Raw genomic sequence first — 20,617 nt, forward strand, 5'->3', positions numbered from 1 at the left:
AGCTATAACACAGAACAAACAAATTTACACCCCATAAAAGGTCTACAGGCACCATTTTTCATATGTTTGTTAAGGTGGTAAATTTCCTTTTTGTTAGACTTACGAGACTTTGCCACAACACCCCATTTCAATTAATATATATTCATATAGGCTAAATGTCTAGTAGGGCATGCTAAAATCAAGGGTCTAATCAGAAAGTCATATTACAACAGCCCATGGGGGACACAATCAAGTGAACGTGAATCTGTCTAAAGAGCATGAACCAAGGGACTGGTGGGAGTATGTAACTTGGTTCCGATCTAGCCATTCTGGCAAAGCCTTCAGCACACAGGCTACACTCTCACTTCATTCATCAAGTCGGTCTACTGACAACCCACTCACGGAGACAGGTGCCTAGCGAATGGGCAAGCTACACCACAATAACTAAATAAGCGGAGGCTTGTAGCGATTCAGAGGGGGACATACAATCATGCAGTCCCAGGTGCTTGTTTACCTGTGAGTGTTAGTGTGCCGAGAGGATTCTGTTTGTGGACTGGTGATAGGGGGCAGGCAGACTTTTCATTTACTGGTGAAGATTTCCTTTCTCTATTCGGAATGGTTTTTCTTTGGGGAGTAGGGGGTGGAATTGCTCAATGTACTGGCTATTCCTTACATTTCATTCTCTGTATCATTTAAAGACAGGCTGCTCCTCACCCTCTCTAGCAGTCTGACATGCTATATAGAATCAAAAGGTGTGGTGCAACAGTGTACTTCACAACTGCGTGCGTCTCTGACATGGTCAGACATTTTATCTTCTGCTGTTAACCCAGATGATTTTCACAACATCTGGAAAATTGCATAATAACATGTCTAAATCTGCTTAGTTTTTGATGTAAAAAAAAATATATGTTGTTTGTTTACAGGTGGGAAGAGAATAAATGCACAGACAGCACATGCATTTTCTACAATTACTTCTGCCTAAATTAATCAAAGATGTTCCACTTTTTATTAGCGGGCCATATACATAGTTTGCACACAGTATCTTACCTCAGAGTCATCTGTGGATTCTTCACTTGGTTTTCTTCCCTAGAAGACATACAATCATGCTTATTAAAAGACAAGAGAGATCTAAAGCAAAAATGACATTACATTATGGATGCAATGTTTGCTTTAGACCAGTTTGGTTTGAGTTTTACTTGGCTAATTATCTGTCAAACTCAACTCCACGATGTACTTCACATCAACAGAGTTGAGCGGAGATGAGTGGGCGGAGTGTACCTCCGACGACATCGAGTCGCTCTCAGTCGATACGAGGAAACAGTCGGTGGTTGTATTTTATTATCGTTTTATTAAAAAGTATGGATTTCAGCAAACAAAGGAAGGCACACAACAGAGGGCAAACATGGGTAGGCTACACGGTAAGGGTTTAAAAGGGCAACTGCACTTCCTGACTTGGCCTGGTTTTAGATTTGGTTCATTAAGGGCAATTCCGCCACTTTTCAACCTCAAATTCATCATTTCCAGCACCAAACCAGTGTCTACATACAGATAACTGCCAAAATAAAGGAAATACCAACACAAATTGTCTTAATATAGATTCTGTAAGTGTCTGGAACTCTACTGAAGGGATGCGTCACCAATCTTCCGCAAGAAATCGCATCATTTGGTATTTTGTTGATGGTGGTAGAAAACGCTGTCTCAGGCACCGCTCCAGAATCTCCCCTAAGTATTCAATTGGGTTGAAATCTGGTGAATGAGATGGCCAAGGCATATGGTTTGCATAGTTTTCATGCTCATCAAACCAGTCAGTGCCCTGTGGATGGGGGCATTGTCCTCCTATGGGGACATGGCCCTGTGGATGGGGACATGGCCCTGTGGATGGGGACATGGCCCTGTGGATGGGGACATGGCCCTGTGGATGGGGACATGGCCCTGTGGATGGGGACATGGCCCTGTGGATGGGGACATGGCCCTGTGGATGGGGACATGGCCCTGTGGATGGGGACATGGCCCTGTGGATGGGGACATGGCCCTGTGGATGGGGACATAGCCATGGTAGCCAAAATAATGGCCTGCCCAATATTTTGTTATACATGACCCTAAGCATGATGGGACATTAATTAATCATATTGTTTTCTCCAAAACCTAGAAATGCACCATTTTCACATGTTGACACTGGTATTGTGCTGGACATAATGCAAATGAGGTTGAAAAGTGGTGAAATTGCCCTTTAAGAAATGCTAGTGGCCATGACTGTGGTTTGATTGATGTGGGTGTCTTGTGTGTGTTCGCAGGTAGAAAGAGTTAGCCAAATGATTTCGCCAATTAGCTTCAACCGGCTGGTGTGCATCCGTGGCAAAGTAAGTTTGACTTGTCTTACAGAATTTTTTTTTTAAAGCATATGCATAACCGTGGTAGCGATTGAAAGGGACCAGTTAGTCAATTATGGGGAAATTATTAGACCAAAAAGGTGAGGACAAATAGACACAATCAATGGGGTAATGTTTGGATTCTGTGGATTATACAAATACTCTTTGTGAACGAAATCTTAAATGACTCTGGATACATTCAGTAACATGATAAGAATATTTCTGGAAGATATGTTGTAGGTGAAAGATAAGACAAACACATTTCAAAGGTTTGAGTGAGAGGACTAACTAGTGGACATTCATTTCAATGCACTTATGAATGAAAGAAGACTCGCAATCTGGGTCAGGTGGGCACAATTTTGTTGTTATATTGCCAACATGACTAGTGAAGTTAGAAAAGACGACATTACTGTGTTAGGCTTTCACAATGCAATTCAGGGAAACAAATCGTAATTTAAAAAAAAGAGTCATGAGCAGTGGCGACCCGTCATTCAGGGCAGGTGGGGCAGAGCGTGTTACATATCAGTTTGCAAGCAATGTAAAAAAATATATATATAATTCAGTTAATAAAGCTGCACACACACGGTCTCTTTTTTGTTTTCTTGAGTAAGGCAGCTCCAAAATGCAGGTGTTTCAGCCTAGCTCAGTGCTTTCTGTGGTGGTGGGGCGAGCCAGCAGAAAATAGGAGCATTGCGCCGTGATTGACTCAGTGTTCTGTCACTCATGGGGACAGTACGGCATCTGCAAGTTTAAGTCCTTAGCAAGGGTAGACATCCACAATTTCAGTCCTTTCGGGTCCTGCCATAGAGTTATATTACAATTGCCCTTCCAAGAAGGCTCAAGGTCATTGGCCACAGATAAAATGAAGGTGAAATCCAGTTATATGTACAGTAGCTTTGAACTGATCATGTCAACATCTTCCTTTCAAAGTCTTAGCTAGCAGTCATCATCATGAATAAAGTTGACAATCTACTGGAAAATCCTTTTTAATCCTTGTCATATGAAGAGAAATAATGAAGATAAATTGAAGATAAAATGAATCGGTGCTCATTGGCCATTGGACATGAAGATTACTCAACAAGTTGGATATCGCAAATTCAACAATGAGTCGTTTTGAAGGAATCAATGGCTAACTGCAAGCGTTGCAAAGCAAACACTAATCTGCTATTCAATGGAGTGGCTGTGTGTTTTCTCCCCCCAAGTTCCCACCATGAATCCAGAGAATGCCAGACCTTGATAACAAAAAACTTGCCCACAAAGGAACGCTGCGTCGCCTTCACAAGGCGAGTCCAAAAATGTCTTGCATGCTGCTGCATAAATAAGGAAATATACAAGGGAAATACAGTTGAAGTCAGAAGTTTACATACACTTAGGTTGGAGTCATTAAAACTAGTTTTTCAACCACTTCACAAATTTTCATGTTAACAAACTATAGTTTTGGCAAGTTGGTTAGGACATCTACTTTGTGCATGACAAGTAATTTTTCCAACAATTATTTACAGACACATTATTTCACTTATAATTCCCTGCATCATAATTCCAGTGGGTCAGAAATGTACATACACTAAGTTGACTGTGCCTTCAAACAACTTGGAAAATTCCAGAAAATGTCATGGCTTTAGCAGCTTCTGATAGGCTAATTGACATAATTGGAGTCAAATGGAGGTGTACCTTTGTATGTATTTCAAGGCCTACCTTCAAACTCAGTGCCTCTTTGCTTGACATCATGGGAAAATCAAAAGAAATCAGCCTAGACCTCAGAAAACAAAATTGGAGACCTTCACAAGTCTGGTTCACCCTTGGGAGGAATTTCCAAACGCCTGAAGGTACCATGTTCATCTGTACAAACAATAGTATGCAAGTATAAACACCATGGGACCACGCAGCCGTCATACCACTCAGGAAGGAGACGCATTCTGTCTCCTAGAGATGAACGTACTTTGGTGCAAAAAGTGCAAATCAATCCCAGAACAACGACAAAGGACCTTGTGAAGATGCTGGAGGAAACCGGTACAAAATTATCTATATCCACAGTTAAATGAGTCCTTTATTGACATAACCTGAAAGGACGCTCAGCGAGGAAGAAGCCACTACTACAAAACCGCCATAAAAAAGCCAGACGACGGTTTGCAACCGGTTTGCAAAATTGTACTTGTTGGAGAAATGTCCTCTGGTCTGATGAAACAAAAATAGAACTGTTTGGCCATAATGACCATCGTTATGTTTGGAGGAAAAAGGGGGAGGCTTGCAAGCCAAAGAACATCATCCCAACCGTGAAGCACAGGGGTGGCAGCATCATGTTGTGGGGGTGCTTTGCTGCAGGAGGGACTGGTGCACTTCACAAAATAGATGGCATCATGAGGAAGCAACATCTCAAGACATCAGTCAGGAAGTTAAAGCTTGGTCGCAAATGGGGCTTCCAAATGGACAATGACCCCAAGCATACTTCCCAAGGTTGTGGCTAAATGACGTAAGGACAACAAAGTCAAGGTATTGGAGTGGCAATCACAAAGCCCTGACCTCATCCTATAGAACATTTGTGGGCAGAACTGAAAAACTGTGAGCGAGCAAAGAGGCTTACAAACCTGACTCCGTTACACCAGCTCTGTCAGGAGGAATGGGCCAAAGTTCACACATCTTATTGTGGGAAGCTTGTGGAAGGCTAAATGTCAGGAATTGTTAAACACTGAGTTTAAATGTATTTGGCTAAGGTGTATGTAAACTTCCAACTTAAACTGTATGTATGCTGAAGCTAACAAATGTAACACTAAGTGTATGTTGTGAAATAAGCAGTTAGTAGGCCATGTGTCTCACCCTAATCATTTGGTCTATTTTCACCAACGCGGTATTGTAAACACATCGTTCGTGTCCGGTGTGTGCTTGTTTGCAAACTTATTTTGGACAGCTTTGACAGTGCTACTGATAGTAGTGGTGGAACTTGGCTTGCACGTGCAAATTCAGCACACACAACATTCTATAATAGAAATGTGTTATTTGATGTGTCAAGTTAAAAGCTGATTTAACTTGTCAAATAGTGTTGTATGACGTGTATCTTTTTTGACACGCAAAGACCCAAACGGTGTTCAATGCGCCTCACCCTAATAATTTGGCATATTTTCACCTCTTAATTTTGCCTACTGTTCTAACTTCGTGGTGCACATGTAGCCTATAACCTGTTTTAGAGAAATATAATAAAATATTGTTAGAGCTCTCATTGTCTGTTTATATGCCCCCTTTTTTATCCTACGGTTCTGACTTGTTGTACAGAGAGTACACTAAGAACGGCCCATAATCGGAATTCTGTCGCTGTTCATTTCAAAAGTGCTGAATAAATAGTTATAATGACTACGTCCATCCTAGCTCGCTCATTATTGTCTTAATCGAAATAACGGATTGCCTCTTATCCGCTTGTCGTCCACATATGCCATAGTTTGTACATCTCAATTGTCAGTAGAAACCACATTTGTTGTAGCAAGTCTGCCATATCAGCAATGTTTTTTCTAAAAGGCAGTAAATAATGCTGAATGAACTACTTCGATGCCAGACAAGGCTCCGCTGATAGCCAGGTGTAGCAGTGGTAAGGTGTTTGGACTTCTGTTGGGACAGCTTTATGTAGGCCCTAACAGTTTGTGGGCACGGTTTGTCACCATTATAGTGCAATGAATGTATTGTTTAGTGTTGTGTAGTGGCATGCATCCCACTTTTTTTTCTCCTTTGGACCCACCAAGATTTACATGCTTAAAATCGCCACTGGTCACGAGTGCATTCAGCGTGCCGCGGCAAATTTTCTTCACGGTAGACAAACATACAATGCCAATTTTAGCATGTAAATCTTGGTGGGGCGAACTCCACATTTTTTTTAGATGCATGCCAGCAAAGTCACTACACAACACTAAACAATACATGAATTGCCGTATAACGGTGACAAACGGTGCCCACAAACTGTTAGGGCCTACATAAAGCTCTCCCAACAGCAGCTTTCCTTTCAGCACCATGGAGTGAATCCTTACCAACGCTACACCTGGCTATTTGCAGAGCCTTGTCTGGCAGCGAAACAGTTCATTAAGCCTCATTTACAACCTTTTTAAAAACCATAGCTGATATGGCTGACTTGCTTAAACAAATGTGGTTTCTACTGACTCCTTGTGGATTTGTGTAAGTCGATAAGAGCCGCATTCTCCTCAAATAACGAACGCCAAATTAGTTTTTACTTTTGAACCATACAAACATTATTACATTTATGTTCAGCAAAATCATAACGTTCAATCTTATATCATTAACACTTAGCTCTAAGTATAAGCAAGTGCATGCAAACAAGCTGCGACGAGGTAGGCCTTCGCTCAGCACTTTCAAAATGGAAACCAAGAGAAATTCTGATTGATTCTAGTTCAGATACAGTGCCTTGCGAAAGTATTCGGCCCCCTTGAACTTTGCGACCTTTTGCCACATTTCAGGCTTCAAACATAAAGATATAAAACTGTATTTCTTTGTGAAGAATCAACAGCAAGTGGGACACAATCATGAAGTGGAACGACATTTATTGGATATTTCAAACTTTTTTAACAAATCAAAAACTGAAAAATTGGGCGTGCAAAATTATTCAGCCCCTTTACTTTCAGTGCAGCAAACTCTCTCCAGAAGTTCAGTGAGGATCTCTGAATGATCCAATGTTGACCTAAATGACTAATGATGATAAATACAATCCACCTGTGTGTAATCAAGTCTCCGTAGAAATGCACCTGCACTGTGATAGTCTCAGAGGTCCGTTAAAAGCGCAGAGAGCATCATGAAGAACAAGGAACACACCAGGCAGGTCCGAGATACTGTTGTGAAGAAGTTTAAAGCCGGATTTGGATACAAAAAGATTTCCCAAGCTTTAAACATCCCAAGGAGCACTGTGCAAGCGATAATATTGAAATGGAAGGAGTATCAGATCACTGCAAATCTACCAAGACCTGGCCGTCCCTCTAAACGTTCAGCTCATACAAGGAGAAGACTGATCAGAGATGCAGCCAAGAGGCCCATGATCACTCTGGATGAACTGCAGAGATCTACAGCTGAGGTGGGAGACTCTGTCCATAGGACAACAATCAGTCGTATATTGCACAAATCTGGCCTTTATGGAAGAGTGGCAAGAAGAAAGCCATTTCTTAAAGATATCCATAAAAAGTGTTGTTTAAAGTTTGCCACAAGCCACCTGGGAGACACACCAAACATGTGGAAGAAGGTGCTCTGGTCAGATGAAACCAAAATTGAACTTTTTGCCAACAATGCAAAACGTTATGTTTGGCGTAAAAGCAACACAGCTGAACACACCATCCCCACTGTCAAACATGGTGGTGGCAGCATCATGGTTTGAGCCTGCTTTTCTTCAGCAGGGACAGGGAATATGGTTCAAATTGATGGGAAGATGGATGGAGCCAAATACAGGACCATTCTGGAAGAAAACCTGATGGAGTCTGCAAAAGACCTGAGACTGGGACGGAGATTTGTCTTCCAACAAGACAATGATCCAAAACATAAAGCAAAATCTACAATGGAATGGTTCAAAAATAAACATATCCAGGTGTTAGAATGGCCAAGTCAAAGTCCAGACCTGAATCCAATCGAGAATCTGTGGAAAGAACTGAAAACTGCTGTTCACAAATGCTCTCCATCCAACCTCACTGAGCTCGAGCTGTTTTGCAAGGAGGAATGGGAAAAAATGTCAGTCTCTCGATGTGCAAAACTGATAGAGACATACCCCAAGCGACTTACAGCTGTAATCGCAGCAAAAGGTGGCGCTACAAAGTATTAACTTAAGGGGGCTGAATAATTTTGCACGCCCAATTTTTCAGTTTTTGATTTGTTAAAAAAGTTTGAAATATCCAATAAATGTCGTTCCACTTCATGATTGTGTCCCACTTGTTGTTGATTCTTCACAAAAAAATACAGTTTTATATCTTTATGTTTGAAGCCTGAAATGTGGCAAAAGGTCGCAAAGTTCAAGGGGGCCGAATACTTTTGCAAGGCACTGTACATTCATCAAGATGTTGAGGCCTTAACTCCTACGTCACCACACACACACACAGAGACAGAGAGACCTAATGTGGTCAAAAAAGGAAGGAACATACAATCATGAGTATCCACCTTTCTATACCGAAGCACATATGCATTGCGCAAACAAAACAACTCTCGCAATATCAACTGGAATTACATGGGTCTTTTACTGAACTGTTTGTTGAAAACAAATATTTGGTTACAAACCCAACAACATTATATAGCATCTCCTCCTCGTCAATAAAAGCACATGAGCTAATTATAATACGCAAAGTAAGCAAAACAATTACATCATTCCAACATTGCCTAAAATTATGAATACAATACTAATGAGATAGACCTATATAAGCAATAGGCCTATAACAATTAAGATGTACAAACTACGGCATAAGGGAATGATGAGCAGATAAGAGGCAAGCCGTAATTTCGATTAAGACAATGAGCGAGCTAAGACGGATGTAGTCAATATAATGATTTGTTCAGCACTTTTGAAACGTATAGAGACAGAATTCCGAACATGGGCCGTTCTTACAGTATTCTTCCTGTACACCAAGTCAGAACCATAGGATAAATAAAGGGGGCACATAAGCAGACTGTGAAAGCTATTAAAATATTAAATGATGACATTTATATTAAAACAGGCTATAGACTACATGTGCACCACCACAGAACAGTAGGCTACGTTCTGAGGGGGAAAGGGACCAAATGATTAGGGTGAGGCACATGGGCTACTAATAGCTTACTACACAACAGACACTTAGTATTACTTTCTTAGCTACAGTATACATATCTCCCTGGCATATTACATAATTTATGCAGCAGTCTACAAGACATTTTGGGACGTTTTGGACTGTTGTGCTGTGCTCCCTTGAACAGGAAGGTGGAGGGTGGTCCTTCTTGTGGGCATATTTGTCATCAAAGTCTGGCATTCTGTGGATTTATGGTGCTTTCAAGTAGAGGTCGACCGATTATGATTTTTCAACGCCGATACCGATTATTGGAGGACCAAAAAAAGCAGATACCGATTAATCGGACGATTTTTTATTTATTTGTAATAATGACAACTACAACAATACTGAATGAACACTTATTTTAACTTAATATAATACATAAATAAAATCAATTTAGCCTCAAATAAATAATGAAACATGTTTAATTTGGTTTAAATAATGCAAAAACAAAGTTTTGGAGAAGAAAGTAAGTGCAATATGTGCCATGGAAGAAAGCTAACTTTCAAGTTCCTTGCTCAGAACATATGAAAGCTAGTGGTTCCTTTTAACATGAGTCTTCAATATTCCCAGGTAAGAAGTTTTAGGTTGTAGTTATTATAGGAATTATAGGACTCTCTCTCTCTATACCATTTGTATTTCAATAACCTTTGACTATTTGATGTTTTTATAGGCACTTTAGTATTGCCAGTGTAACAGTATAGCTTCCGTCCCTCTCCTCGCTCCTACCTGGGCTCGAACCAGGAAGACAACGACAACAGCCACCCTCGCTCCACAAAAGCCGCGGCCCTTGCAGAGAAAGGGGAACAACCACTCCAAGTCTCAGAGCAAGTGACGTTTGAAACGCTATTAGCGCGCACCCCGCTAACTAGCTAGCCATTTCACATCGGTTACACCAGCCTAATCTCGGGTGTTGATAGGTTTGAAGTCATAAACAGCTGCTGGCAAACGCACGAAAGTGCTGTTTGAATGAATGCTTACGAGCCTGCTGCTGCCTACCATCGCTCAGTCAGACTGCTCTATCAAATCATAGGCTTAATTATAACATAATAACACACAGAAATACGAGCCTTAGGCCATTAATATGGTCGAATCCGGAAACTATTATCTCGAAAACAAAACGTTTATTCTTTCAGTGAAATACGGAACCATTCCGTATTTTATCTAACGTGTGGCATCCATAAGTCTAAATATTCCTGTTACGTTGCACAATCTTCAATGTTATGTCATAACAAATTAGGCGGCCCAAACTGTTGCATATAAACTGGCTCTGCGTGCAATGAACGTAAGATAAGTGACAATTTCACCTGGTTAATATTGCCTGCTAACCTGGATTTCTTTTAGCTAAATATGCAGGTTTATAAATATATACTTCTGTGTGTTGATTTTAAGAAAGGCATTGATGTTTATGGTTAGGTAGACATTGGAGCAACGATACGCACTGTAACAGGCAGTCTCCTCGTGGAGTGCAATGAGGCAGGTGGTTAGAGCATTGGACTAGTTAACTGTAAGGTTGCAAGATTGAATCCCCCGAACTGACAAGGTAAAAATCTGTCGTTCTGCCCCTGAACGAGGCAGTTAACCCACCGTTCCTAGGCCGTCATTGAAAATAAGAATGTGTTCTTAACTGACTTTCCTAGTTAGATTGATTGTTATGAAAACTTGAAATCGGCCCTAATTAATCGACCTCTACTTTCAAGACAACTGGGAACTCTGAAAAAACAAGTTTGAATCACGACATTAGTGATCTTCAGGTCAGAGCTGATGTCTGAGATTTCCCAGTTTACAGTTGTTGTTTTTCTTTGTTTGTTTTAAATTTTACCCCGTTTTCTCCCCAATTTCGTGGTATCCAATTGTTTTTAGTAGCTACTATCTTGTCACATCGCTACAACTCCCGTACGGGCTCAGGAGAGACGAAGGTTGAAAGTCATGCGTCCTCCGATACACCACCCAACCAAGCCGCACTGCTTCTTAACACAGAGCGCATCCGACCCGGAAGCCAGCCGCACCTATGTGTCGGAGGAAACACTGTGCACCTGGCAACCTTGGTTAGCGCGCACTGTGCCCGGCCCGCCACAGGATTCGCTGGTGCGCGATGAGACAAGGATATCCCTACCGGCCAACGCCTCCCTAACCCGGACGACGCTAGGCCAATTGTGCGTCACCCCACGGACCTCCCGGTCGCGGCCGGTTACGACAGAGCCTGAACCCAGAGTCTCTGGTGGCACAGCTGGCGCTGTAGCGCTGCGCCCTTAACCACTGCGCCACCCGGGAGGTCCCAGTTTCCAGTTGTTTTGAACACTGCAGAAGTCATACTGGACTGACAGCATGGCCAAGGCATTCAACCATTTCTGGCACATGGTGTTACGTGTGAATATTTATCCTTTAAGCTTGGAAAAGAGACCCATTCAGACAGATGTTTTAAATCCTTAAACCCAGACATGGACCACACACACCCTCTCCACCGTATAGCAGGCAGGGGAAGCAAAACAGTGACTGCTTTGCAACGCCTGCAGTTAGCCACTGATTCTGTCCAAACCACTCATTGTTGAATTTGCAATTCCGACTTGTGATTTTACATAATTTTATCTGTGGCCAATGACCTTGAGCCTTCTTGGATGGGCACTTCAAATGTAAATCTATGGCAATGTTTTCATTGTTTGCAAAGGGTGACACAAATGAATGACAACATAACATGCAAAACAGGCAACAACTCTGCCCCAGGTGCCCGGAAGACGCGTCACCACTGCAAGCATAGGCACAATTTCTTCAGAATAACCCAGGGTATGGCGCCAAGCAATTTTATGATATCGAAATGTGAAGTGCACATTTGGACTCACTAGTGTTTGGCTTGCTGGTATGACAAAGCAGTTTTTATTATATTCCTCAACATCTCGTCTTTCAAAATACATAGAGTCCTCTTAATATACAGCATTTCCTTCACTGAATCAACAAAAATGTGCTAAAGCTTCCCATTTAGTGGGAGGGATGAGCGCAACTTCTTGTCGGGCGCAGTGTTCAAGTTCAGAACGACTGTCGGTCAAAACCCATACAGCACTGTGAAGTGCAGAGCCTGAGCTCATATATAGCATGTTACTGTACAGCCACTGTATTCCAATTTAGCCATTTATCAGTGCCCAAATCTGCCATTTTCAACCTCTATGGTATGAGTGTAAAGGGTTACATCATCAAAATTTGGAGCTATTGAACTTTTAAAATAATGTCCCATGTACATTGTGCAATTTCCTTATGGTATTTTATTAACCCTATGTTGCCAGTGAATGTTACACCAAATTCACCATGGGCATTATTATCAGGCTAAATGCAGGTGCACTGCGAATTGGCGATTACTTGGGCGCTGACAGTTGTGGGCAAGTGGGCAGGATTAAAATAAATCCAACCCACAGAAAACTGTGGGTACCTCCATTCCGTGACACACCATTTTTTCCTATCATCTCGCAAATCTCTGTTTTGGACGAGACTGACTTTATGACCAAAACTATCCTGTTTACACTTTGTATTCAATTTTGACACTAGAATAAATGTTTGACTCATATCAATGCCACATAGGTCAAATGAGAAATTACGTTTTAGGGGCAGTACCTCTAGAATTTAAAAAAATGTAAGTATCAACTGCAAAGTAAATCAAAGGAGTCTGAGATTTATTTCAAAAACTAGTCTGCTCTCAACTCTGTGGAGGAGTTGAGGTACTTGGCTAACAGGGGCTTATTCATTAGGCCTATTCTGGTGAAAGCATTTCTTAAAACGGAAACAATACCCCCGTGCACAAAGCGAGGTCCAAAAACAAATGGTTTGTCGAGATCGGTGTGGAAGAACTTGACCGACCTGCACAAAGCCCTGACCTCAACCCCATTGAACACCTTTGGGATGAATTGGAAAGCCGACTGCAAGCCAGGCCTTAATCACCCAACATCAGTGCCCGATCTCAATAATGCTCGTGGCTGAATGGAAGAAAGTCCCTGCAGCAATGTCCCAACATCTAGTGGAAAGCCTTCCCAGATGAGTGGAGGCTGTTATAATCAGCAAAGGGCGGGACCAACTTCATATTAATTCCCATGATTTTGGAATGAGATGTTCAACAAGCAGGTGTCCACATATTTTTGGTAATGTAGTGTACATAAACAAAATCAAACAAGATCCTATAAAGATACCAGGAGTATCTTAAGAAACAAAAAGAAAGATAACGCAAGAGAAAAGAAAGTGGTACACTGAAATCCACCTCACAACTTTCCCAGCGAGAAAAAAAGAGAAAAAAGGAGGCAATGGAAAATAAACCAAAAAAACAGACAATGAACTATCCAGAAAAGAGTGGTTATGGTGTCATACCTGTCAAGGAACACACCGCCACACTCACCTGAAGTCTTACAGCTACACAATGATGACCTACCCACCCCTCAAATCATTCCACTTCTATGTGATTGTTGAATTATTACAGTCTGTGGGCCAAAACAGAGGCAGACAAAGCACAACCTTCTACGTTAACCTGCACAGCCATCTCCTAGCACAATACAGCCCATTTCTGACATACATGAGGGACTGATTGGAAAGTGGTGTGTTGTGAAATATTATTTATATATGACCCTTACCCTGGTATTATACAAGATGTTGATGCAGAGAGCTACGCTCTAGTCAAGACGATGAGTTGTGTGGGAGACAACCAATTATTTTGGCCAATGAGAGAGGACATTGTATGTTACCAACCAGAGAATGTGTTTGGGCTTGTCCCTGAGCCTTGATAGCACAGTCTGGGAGGAAATTTGCTCTCTCGTTAAGCAATAGAGGGTATTAAGGGCAAAATCTAATATTGAGTGAGCACACACCTATCTCACGAGTCTGACTTAATAGATTGCAACCAGTGAACAATCATTTGTTTAATGTCAACCAGTGTTTCCAACTATGTATTTCTGCCTAATGCATTGAATCCCAAAATTGTGAGGTTTGAATGGTGTGTTCTATATCTTCAACGAAATTAAACATATACAACTGTGACATAAAAAATATTTAATGGTATTTTCATCAGTTGTTTATATTATATGTCATTCCCACCACGCTGTCATTACCACAACACTAAGTCATTACCATCACGGTACATATTTTTGAGGAAAAGGTGTATTAAATTACAATTGATATTGATGTTTCCCATATGTGAACGTGTTCTTAAGATAAGTCCTAAAATAATGTAAAATATTACAGTTTTGATGTGGTAAATACATGTTTCTGAGTATCATCAAGGCATATATGGATATCTAGGCATGATGAATTCATATAATTAAGAAAACTTCCCAAAAAATAAATAACGTGAAATGTTATATAAAATATCTTGGGCACAATTTCTGTTATTACCTTTTCAACTAAAATAGGAATATTTATGACGTGGTGGTACTGACATTTCCCCTCCGGGATTTGGGGAAACCGATCAAAATCTTTATATTTTTTAAATAGTGTGATCTCAGACACTATTAGATCTTGTTTCCAGACAGAGTGAAGAAAATATTCTGATAGATAAAAAGCAGTTTAAAGAGGTTTCATTTAAAAAAAAAATAAATAAAAGTGCCCGAAATGTGCTAAATCAAACCATAATTGCCGAAAATAAGGTCCGTGGTGAAGAAGGGTTCTCGATAATCTTCATCAGCTAACATCACTTTGTGAATTTTTTAGAATTGATGTAACAAAAACACAAAGGGCTCATAATTCAAAGGTCATGGTAACTGACTGCTATTATCTAATAGAACAAAATATATAACCTCAGGCCTTATTTTCGACGTTTATTCCAAAGCCCTAATCTTTCCCCCATTTTTCAAACGGGGTGCCTAAAGAAACAGAGGTAACTTATTTCCGGGTTTTAGGACTACAAGCTGGCGTTATACGAATAACTAGCAAAATACTGTTGTCTTTCTTTACATTTTTCAGCAACGCACTGTCTTCATCACATGCATACTAGGTTACAAATGCAAATAAATCATTTTAATGTTAGAATCATATCATAGAAAAGCCAATGCACGAAGTCAATTGATTTGATTGCAAAACAGATGAGATAGGCTACGCTTACCTTCTCTACTTCTGCCATGATGATTGAGATTGGAAACGATAACAGAACAGCGTTCTATTTTCAACTATCCATTGGTGATTTTAACTATTTAGCTAGCTAATGGTACGCAAAAGAAAACTAAAGGAATTCACTGAATTCTCCAGATATCAAAACGGTTTCTTGTTGACAAACGCACTATGCAAGTCATGTAAAATCACATGACAGAAACGTGTGGCATTATGGGTCTTTGAGGTTTTCTTGTCAAATGGACTGCACCAAAGAGGATCTATTATTTTGCCAAGATGGTCGACTGAGCGCTCTACTAATGGAAATACATTGCGAGAGGAGGCACGATCAGGTGAGAACATTCTAGCCAATTATATTTTTGCAGCAGACATATCACACTCATTATAACTTAAGCATTATGAAACGTATAAAATAAGCCTCACCTATAAAAATAGCAATTCACCTTGACCAAATTCGACACTCCCTCATTGTCCCAATGACTGTATGTATATATATGATGCATTGCCCTCTTAAGCATTAGAGCTGCAATATGTCACTTTTTGGGCGACCTGAACACATTCACATAGAGATTATGTGTTATAGATCTGTTATTATCATTGAACGCAAGTCTAAGAAGCAGTAGATCTGTTCTATGTGCATTATTTCTATGTTTCCCATTTTTAAGTTTCGTTTTTCCCGGCTTTTTCGGTTTTATGCCAGCTTCAAACAGCGGACAATACAATATTTTTGGTAATGGAAAGTATATTTCACAGTATTTAGATGGTACAATGATTCGCTACACTATGCCTGCTTGTTTTGTGACATAAATTGAAATGAGGCAAACTATTAGCATTTTAGCAACCAGGAAATGGAGGAGCGATTTCTGCACAGTGCGTCTTTAAGCAGACCAAGTCGACCCTTTCACTTCGGCCTCTACCTCTTTGACTGCACCCAAAGATTATCTACAGTGTATAATTAGCCTCTGCAGAATCCATTCCTGCTGCTGCTATAATAATAAATATGTAGCAACCCAGGTTTATAAGTGGATATTATTTCATTCATGATCTATTGACTTCATAGCAATAATATTGTTATTATTAATGATTCATTATTATTCTACTAAACATAACAGGCATAGCCCCAACTGAGATTTGAACCCAGGTCCAATAACTGTCAAGCCAACACCTTAACCATTACACCAAGATGTCTGAACTGCTTGATAATATTGCTAGGTGTTGAATTCAGGTCACTCACTATATTACCCATTCCTTGAGGAGAGAGTATCCCGACACCTCTCTATACCAAGTCCTCACGCCATCCCACTTCTGACACCAATGCAGCTACTAAAAATAGACATGTTTAGAAAGACATTATCATTCTCCCAACAGTATTTTGTCATTGCACTAACACTCTTGTGATCTGTTCTTGTCAATGTGATATCAAGACAGCAAGCGTTTTTTTAAACTAGGTAAGTCAGTTAAGAACAAATTCTTATTTTCAATGACAGCCTAGGAACAGTGGGTTAACTGCCTTGTTCAGGGGCAAAACGACAGACTTTTACATTGTCAGCTCAAAGATTCGCTCTAGCAACCTTTGCGGTTACTAGTCCAACGCACTAACCACTAGGCTACCTGCCTATCCTTAGTCTTCAATCATACAAGGTGGGGGCGTGAACATTTTTCCTGTGGGTATATGCCTTTCTACCTAGTTCTATCTCACTATAGTAGTGTATTAGCCTAAACAATATATCCTGACAAAAACACATTATATTTAGCCAAAGCAACTAGTGTTAAGTGCCTTGCTCTAGGGCACATCAACAGATTTTCACCTAGTCAGCTCAGGGATTAGAACTAGCAACCTTTCAGATACTGGCCCAATGCTCTTAGCTGCTAGGCTATCACAGCATGCTGCAGGTTGTGGAGGGTGTGAGAAGGTAAATTCTAGTGAGTTTTTAAAAGGACACTACTCTAAAGTGAATTCAAATAGAATGATGCTGACATCTAAAATATTATTTCCCCCTCCACAAATTAGCCCAATAACATTGGTCCATATTATCAGGCAGATGCTCTATTTAAGCATAATCACCCAATTTACCCCACCTGATGCAGCATAGTGGCTATAAATAAATAGGCTGAGAGTTGCCCATCTGCATTTACCCAATTGAGCTAATTATTAGCTAGATCACAAACTCTAAAAACCAACATATTGATGACTTGAATGTCCAAAAAACATTCCAGTGGCACTCAGGCAACCAAGGATCATGCACTGTGAATATAATGTAACAGGCCTACCTGTTACACCTTTCCTATGCATTCAATGCCATTGACGCATAAACCAATGCTGCTGCTAAAAACTCACGTTATAAAATTGTGCATTTTACACATTTCTTGGTTTAAAGAAACAAGTGTAACCTATTAAGACCAGAAAGCTCCTTGATCCTCCTCTTTTAACAGTGGCCATCAACACTGCTTTCAATGGTGTGTTTTCACTCAACTGCATTAACCCATAACAGTCTAAGCCCTATCTAAGCAAGGGCAGGGGGGTGGGTTCTACTAAGCTACAGTATATGGAATTGTTTTAAGAAGGTCATACCAAGGACCACTTAGCTATTTGATTTGAAATGTAAAGACCCCATGAAGTATCCAACAAATATATATAAAATTGTTTGATGAAAAATTATTTTTGGCCTTACTGCTATTTGCCCATACAAACGCATTGAATGACAGATTCACTACATGGAACAACAGATAGTACCCCGGAAAATCTAAAGGAAGTTTGTTCTGAAGTGTCTGTCCTACAGTATATCTGAGAGATATATGAAAGATCAGTAAACATGTATTTATCCTCTTATTTTTGGCACAGTATATACAGTACTTCCATACATTTTTTTCAACTGGTACAGGGAGACTTCCCGACGAGTCTTGTGAGGCCTGCAGGCCTTCTAGAGCAAAACAACCGACATGTACGTATTCGTGAGAGTCTTATTAGTATGGTGGCCAAACTGTTCGGACGCTACAGACAGAAGTTGTCAGATTGGCTGTACCAAATTCAAACGATTCCCAAGACGCTTACGGAGGTCGCAGCGCAAAACAGAGAAGGCCATCGGGTTCGTGAGAGTCTCATCTTTCCAGAGATATAATAGTTTGTCAGCCACACCGATTGAACTGTCAACTTTCTCCTCCAATGTGGAAGTGCGACACCGGGCGGATGCGGGAGATGCGGTGGATTGAGATGCATCCAGTGCAAAACTGATATCTCTAGCTTAAACTGACAGGTTTTTATGGGGATTGTTTGATTACTCTAATTACATTTCCATTGGCTCTAGGTTTTTTTTTATGTTGTAGAATGACTGGGCATGAATATTTCTCTCCCTGTGTGGAGGGAGTGGAATATTATCACCTGAAGAGGAATATTATTTTCTTGCATAGAATGTAACAAGCTGAACAATTAAATAAGTAAACATTCTCCTACGGGGTTATATGATTTTGCTGTTGCTTAATCGTATTGTTGACTGTGGTAAATTGGGCAACAATTTTTAATTTGTGAATTCCAATAACCAAAGGTACTGGGTTCCAGCTGTGCCCAACTCTCATTTGGATTATAAACTCAGCAAAAAAATAAACATCCTCTCACTGTCAACTGCGTTTATTTTCAGCAAACTTAACATGTGTAAATATTTGGATGAACATAACAAGATTCAACAACTGAGACATAAACTGAACAAGTTCCACAGACATGCAACTAACAGAAATTGAATAATGTGTCCCTGAACAAAGGGGGGGTCAAAATCAAAAGCAACAGTCAGTATCTGGTGTGGCCACCAGCTGCATTAAGTACTGCAGTGTATCTCCTCCTCATGGACTGCACACCAGATTTGTCAGTTCTTGCTGTGAGATGTTACCCCACTCTTCCACCTAGGCACCTGCAAGTTCCTGGACACTTCTGGGGGGAATGGCCCTAGCCCTAACCCTCCAATCCAACATGTCCCAGACGTGCTCAATGGGATTGAGACCCGCTTGCCATGGCAGAACACTGACATTCCTGTCTTGCAGGAAATCACGCACAGAACGAGCAGTATTGCTGGTGGCATTGTCATGCTGGAGGGTCATGTCAGGATGAGCCTGCAGGAAGTGTACCACATGAGGGAGGAGGATGTCTTCCCTGTAACGCACAACATTGAGATTGCCTGCAATGACAACAAGCTCAGTCCGATGACGCTGTGACACACCGCCTCAGACCATGACGGACCCTGCACCTTGAAATCGATCCCGCTCCAGAGTACAGGCCTCGGTGTAACGCTCATTCCTTCAACGATAAATGCGAATCCGACCATCACCCCTGGTGAGACAAAACCGCGACTCGTCAGTGAAGAGCACTTTTTGCCAGTCCTGTCTGGTCCAGCGATGGTGGGTTTGTGCCCTTAGGTGACGTTGTTGCCGGTGATGTCTGGTGAGGACCTGCCTTACAACAGGCCTACAAGCCCTCAGTCCAGCCTCTCTCAGACTATTGCGGACAGTGAGCACTGATGGAGGGATTGTGCATTCCTGGTGTTGCCATCCTGTACCTGTCCCGCAGGTGTGATGTTCGGATGTACCGATCCTGTGCAGGTGTTGTTTCACGTTGTCTGCCACTAAGGACGATCAGCTGTCCTTCCTGTCTCCCTGTAGCGCTGTCTTAGGTGTCTCACAGTACAGACATTGCAATTTATTGCCCTGACCACATCTACAGTCCTCACGTCTCCTTGCAGCATGCCTAAGGCACGTTCATGCAGATGAGCAGAGACCCTGGGCATCTTTCTTTTGGGGTTTTTCAGAGTCAGTAGAAAGGCCTCTTTAGTGTCTTAAGTTTTCAAAACTGTGACCTTAATTGCCTACTGTCTGTAAACTGTTAGTGTCTTAACGACCGTTCCACAGGTGCATGTTCATTCATTGTTTATGTTTCATTGAACAAGCATGGGAAACAGTGTTTAAACCCTTTACAATGAAGATCTGTGAAGTTATTTGGATATTTACGAATTATCTTTGAAAGACAGGGTCCTAAAAAGGGGCTGTTTCTTTTTTTGCTGAGTTTAGGTGCCGGGTCTCGGACCCAGCGGGACCTGGCCCAATTTAAACCCTGCTTATTTGGTATTTTTGGTATTTTATTAGGATCCCCATGTTGCGAACGCCGCAGCTACTCTTCCAAGCTACGCTTATACCTCCCAAAATCGATGCAAGCAGAGCGCTGCATCTTAGCTAGAGATGGCTTTACCTCTTACCTCCTCTATCCCACCGGGCCACCGCATCACTAGAAGAAGGACCTGCTGGGAAACAATCAACTAACACATTTCTCTCAGATCTGAGTGATTCCAGCCAAATCAATACTCCATGCTGGTCTACTTTGAACACATGAGAGGCTTTGGCCCTGCAGGTATCAGAGAAGGTACATTTGTTGTAACCTTGTCTTAA

The 20,617-nt window shown here is 41.2% G+C and overlaps 1 protein-coding gene across 1 annotated transcript in view; it reads right to left on the minus strand.

Annotated features, from left to right (window-relative positions):
* Window positions 1-15,419, minus strand: part of LOC110535636 (vacuolar protein sorting-associated protein 41 homolog) — a 32,637-nt gene extending 17,218 nt beyond the window's left edge. Inside the window, exons 1-2 of the mRNA XM_021620749.2 lie at window positions 15,186-15,419; window positions 1,027-1,065 (exon numbers count right to left, since the gene is read on the minus strand). Coding sequence (XP_021476424.1) covers window positions 1,027-1,065; window positions 15,186-15,203 — 57 coding nt within the window. The 5' untranslated portion in view covers window positions 15,204-15,419. The remainder of the gene's footprint in view (window positions 1-1,026; window positions 1,066-15,185) is intronic.
* Window positions 15,420-20,617: the final 5,198 nt, after the last annotated feature.

This window comes from Oncorhynchus mykiss, chromosome 11 (assembly GCF_013265735.2).
Source record: "Oncorhynchus mykiss isolate Arlee chromosome 11, USDA_OmykA_1.1, whole genome shotgun sequence".
In the NCBI taxonomy this organism is placed as follows: Eukaryota; Metazoa; Chordata; class Actinopteri; order Salmoniformes; family Salmonidae; genus Oncorhynchus; species Oncorhynchus mykiss.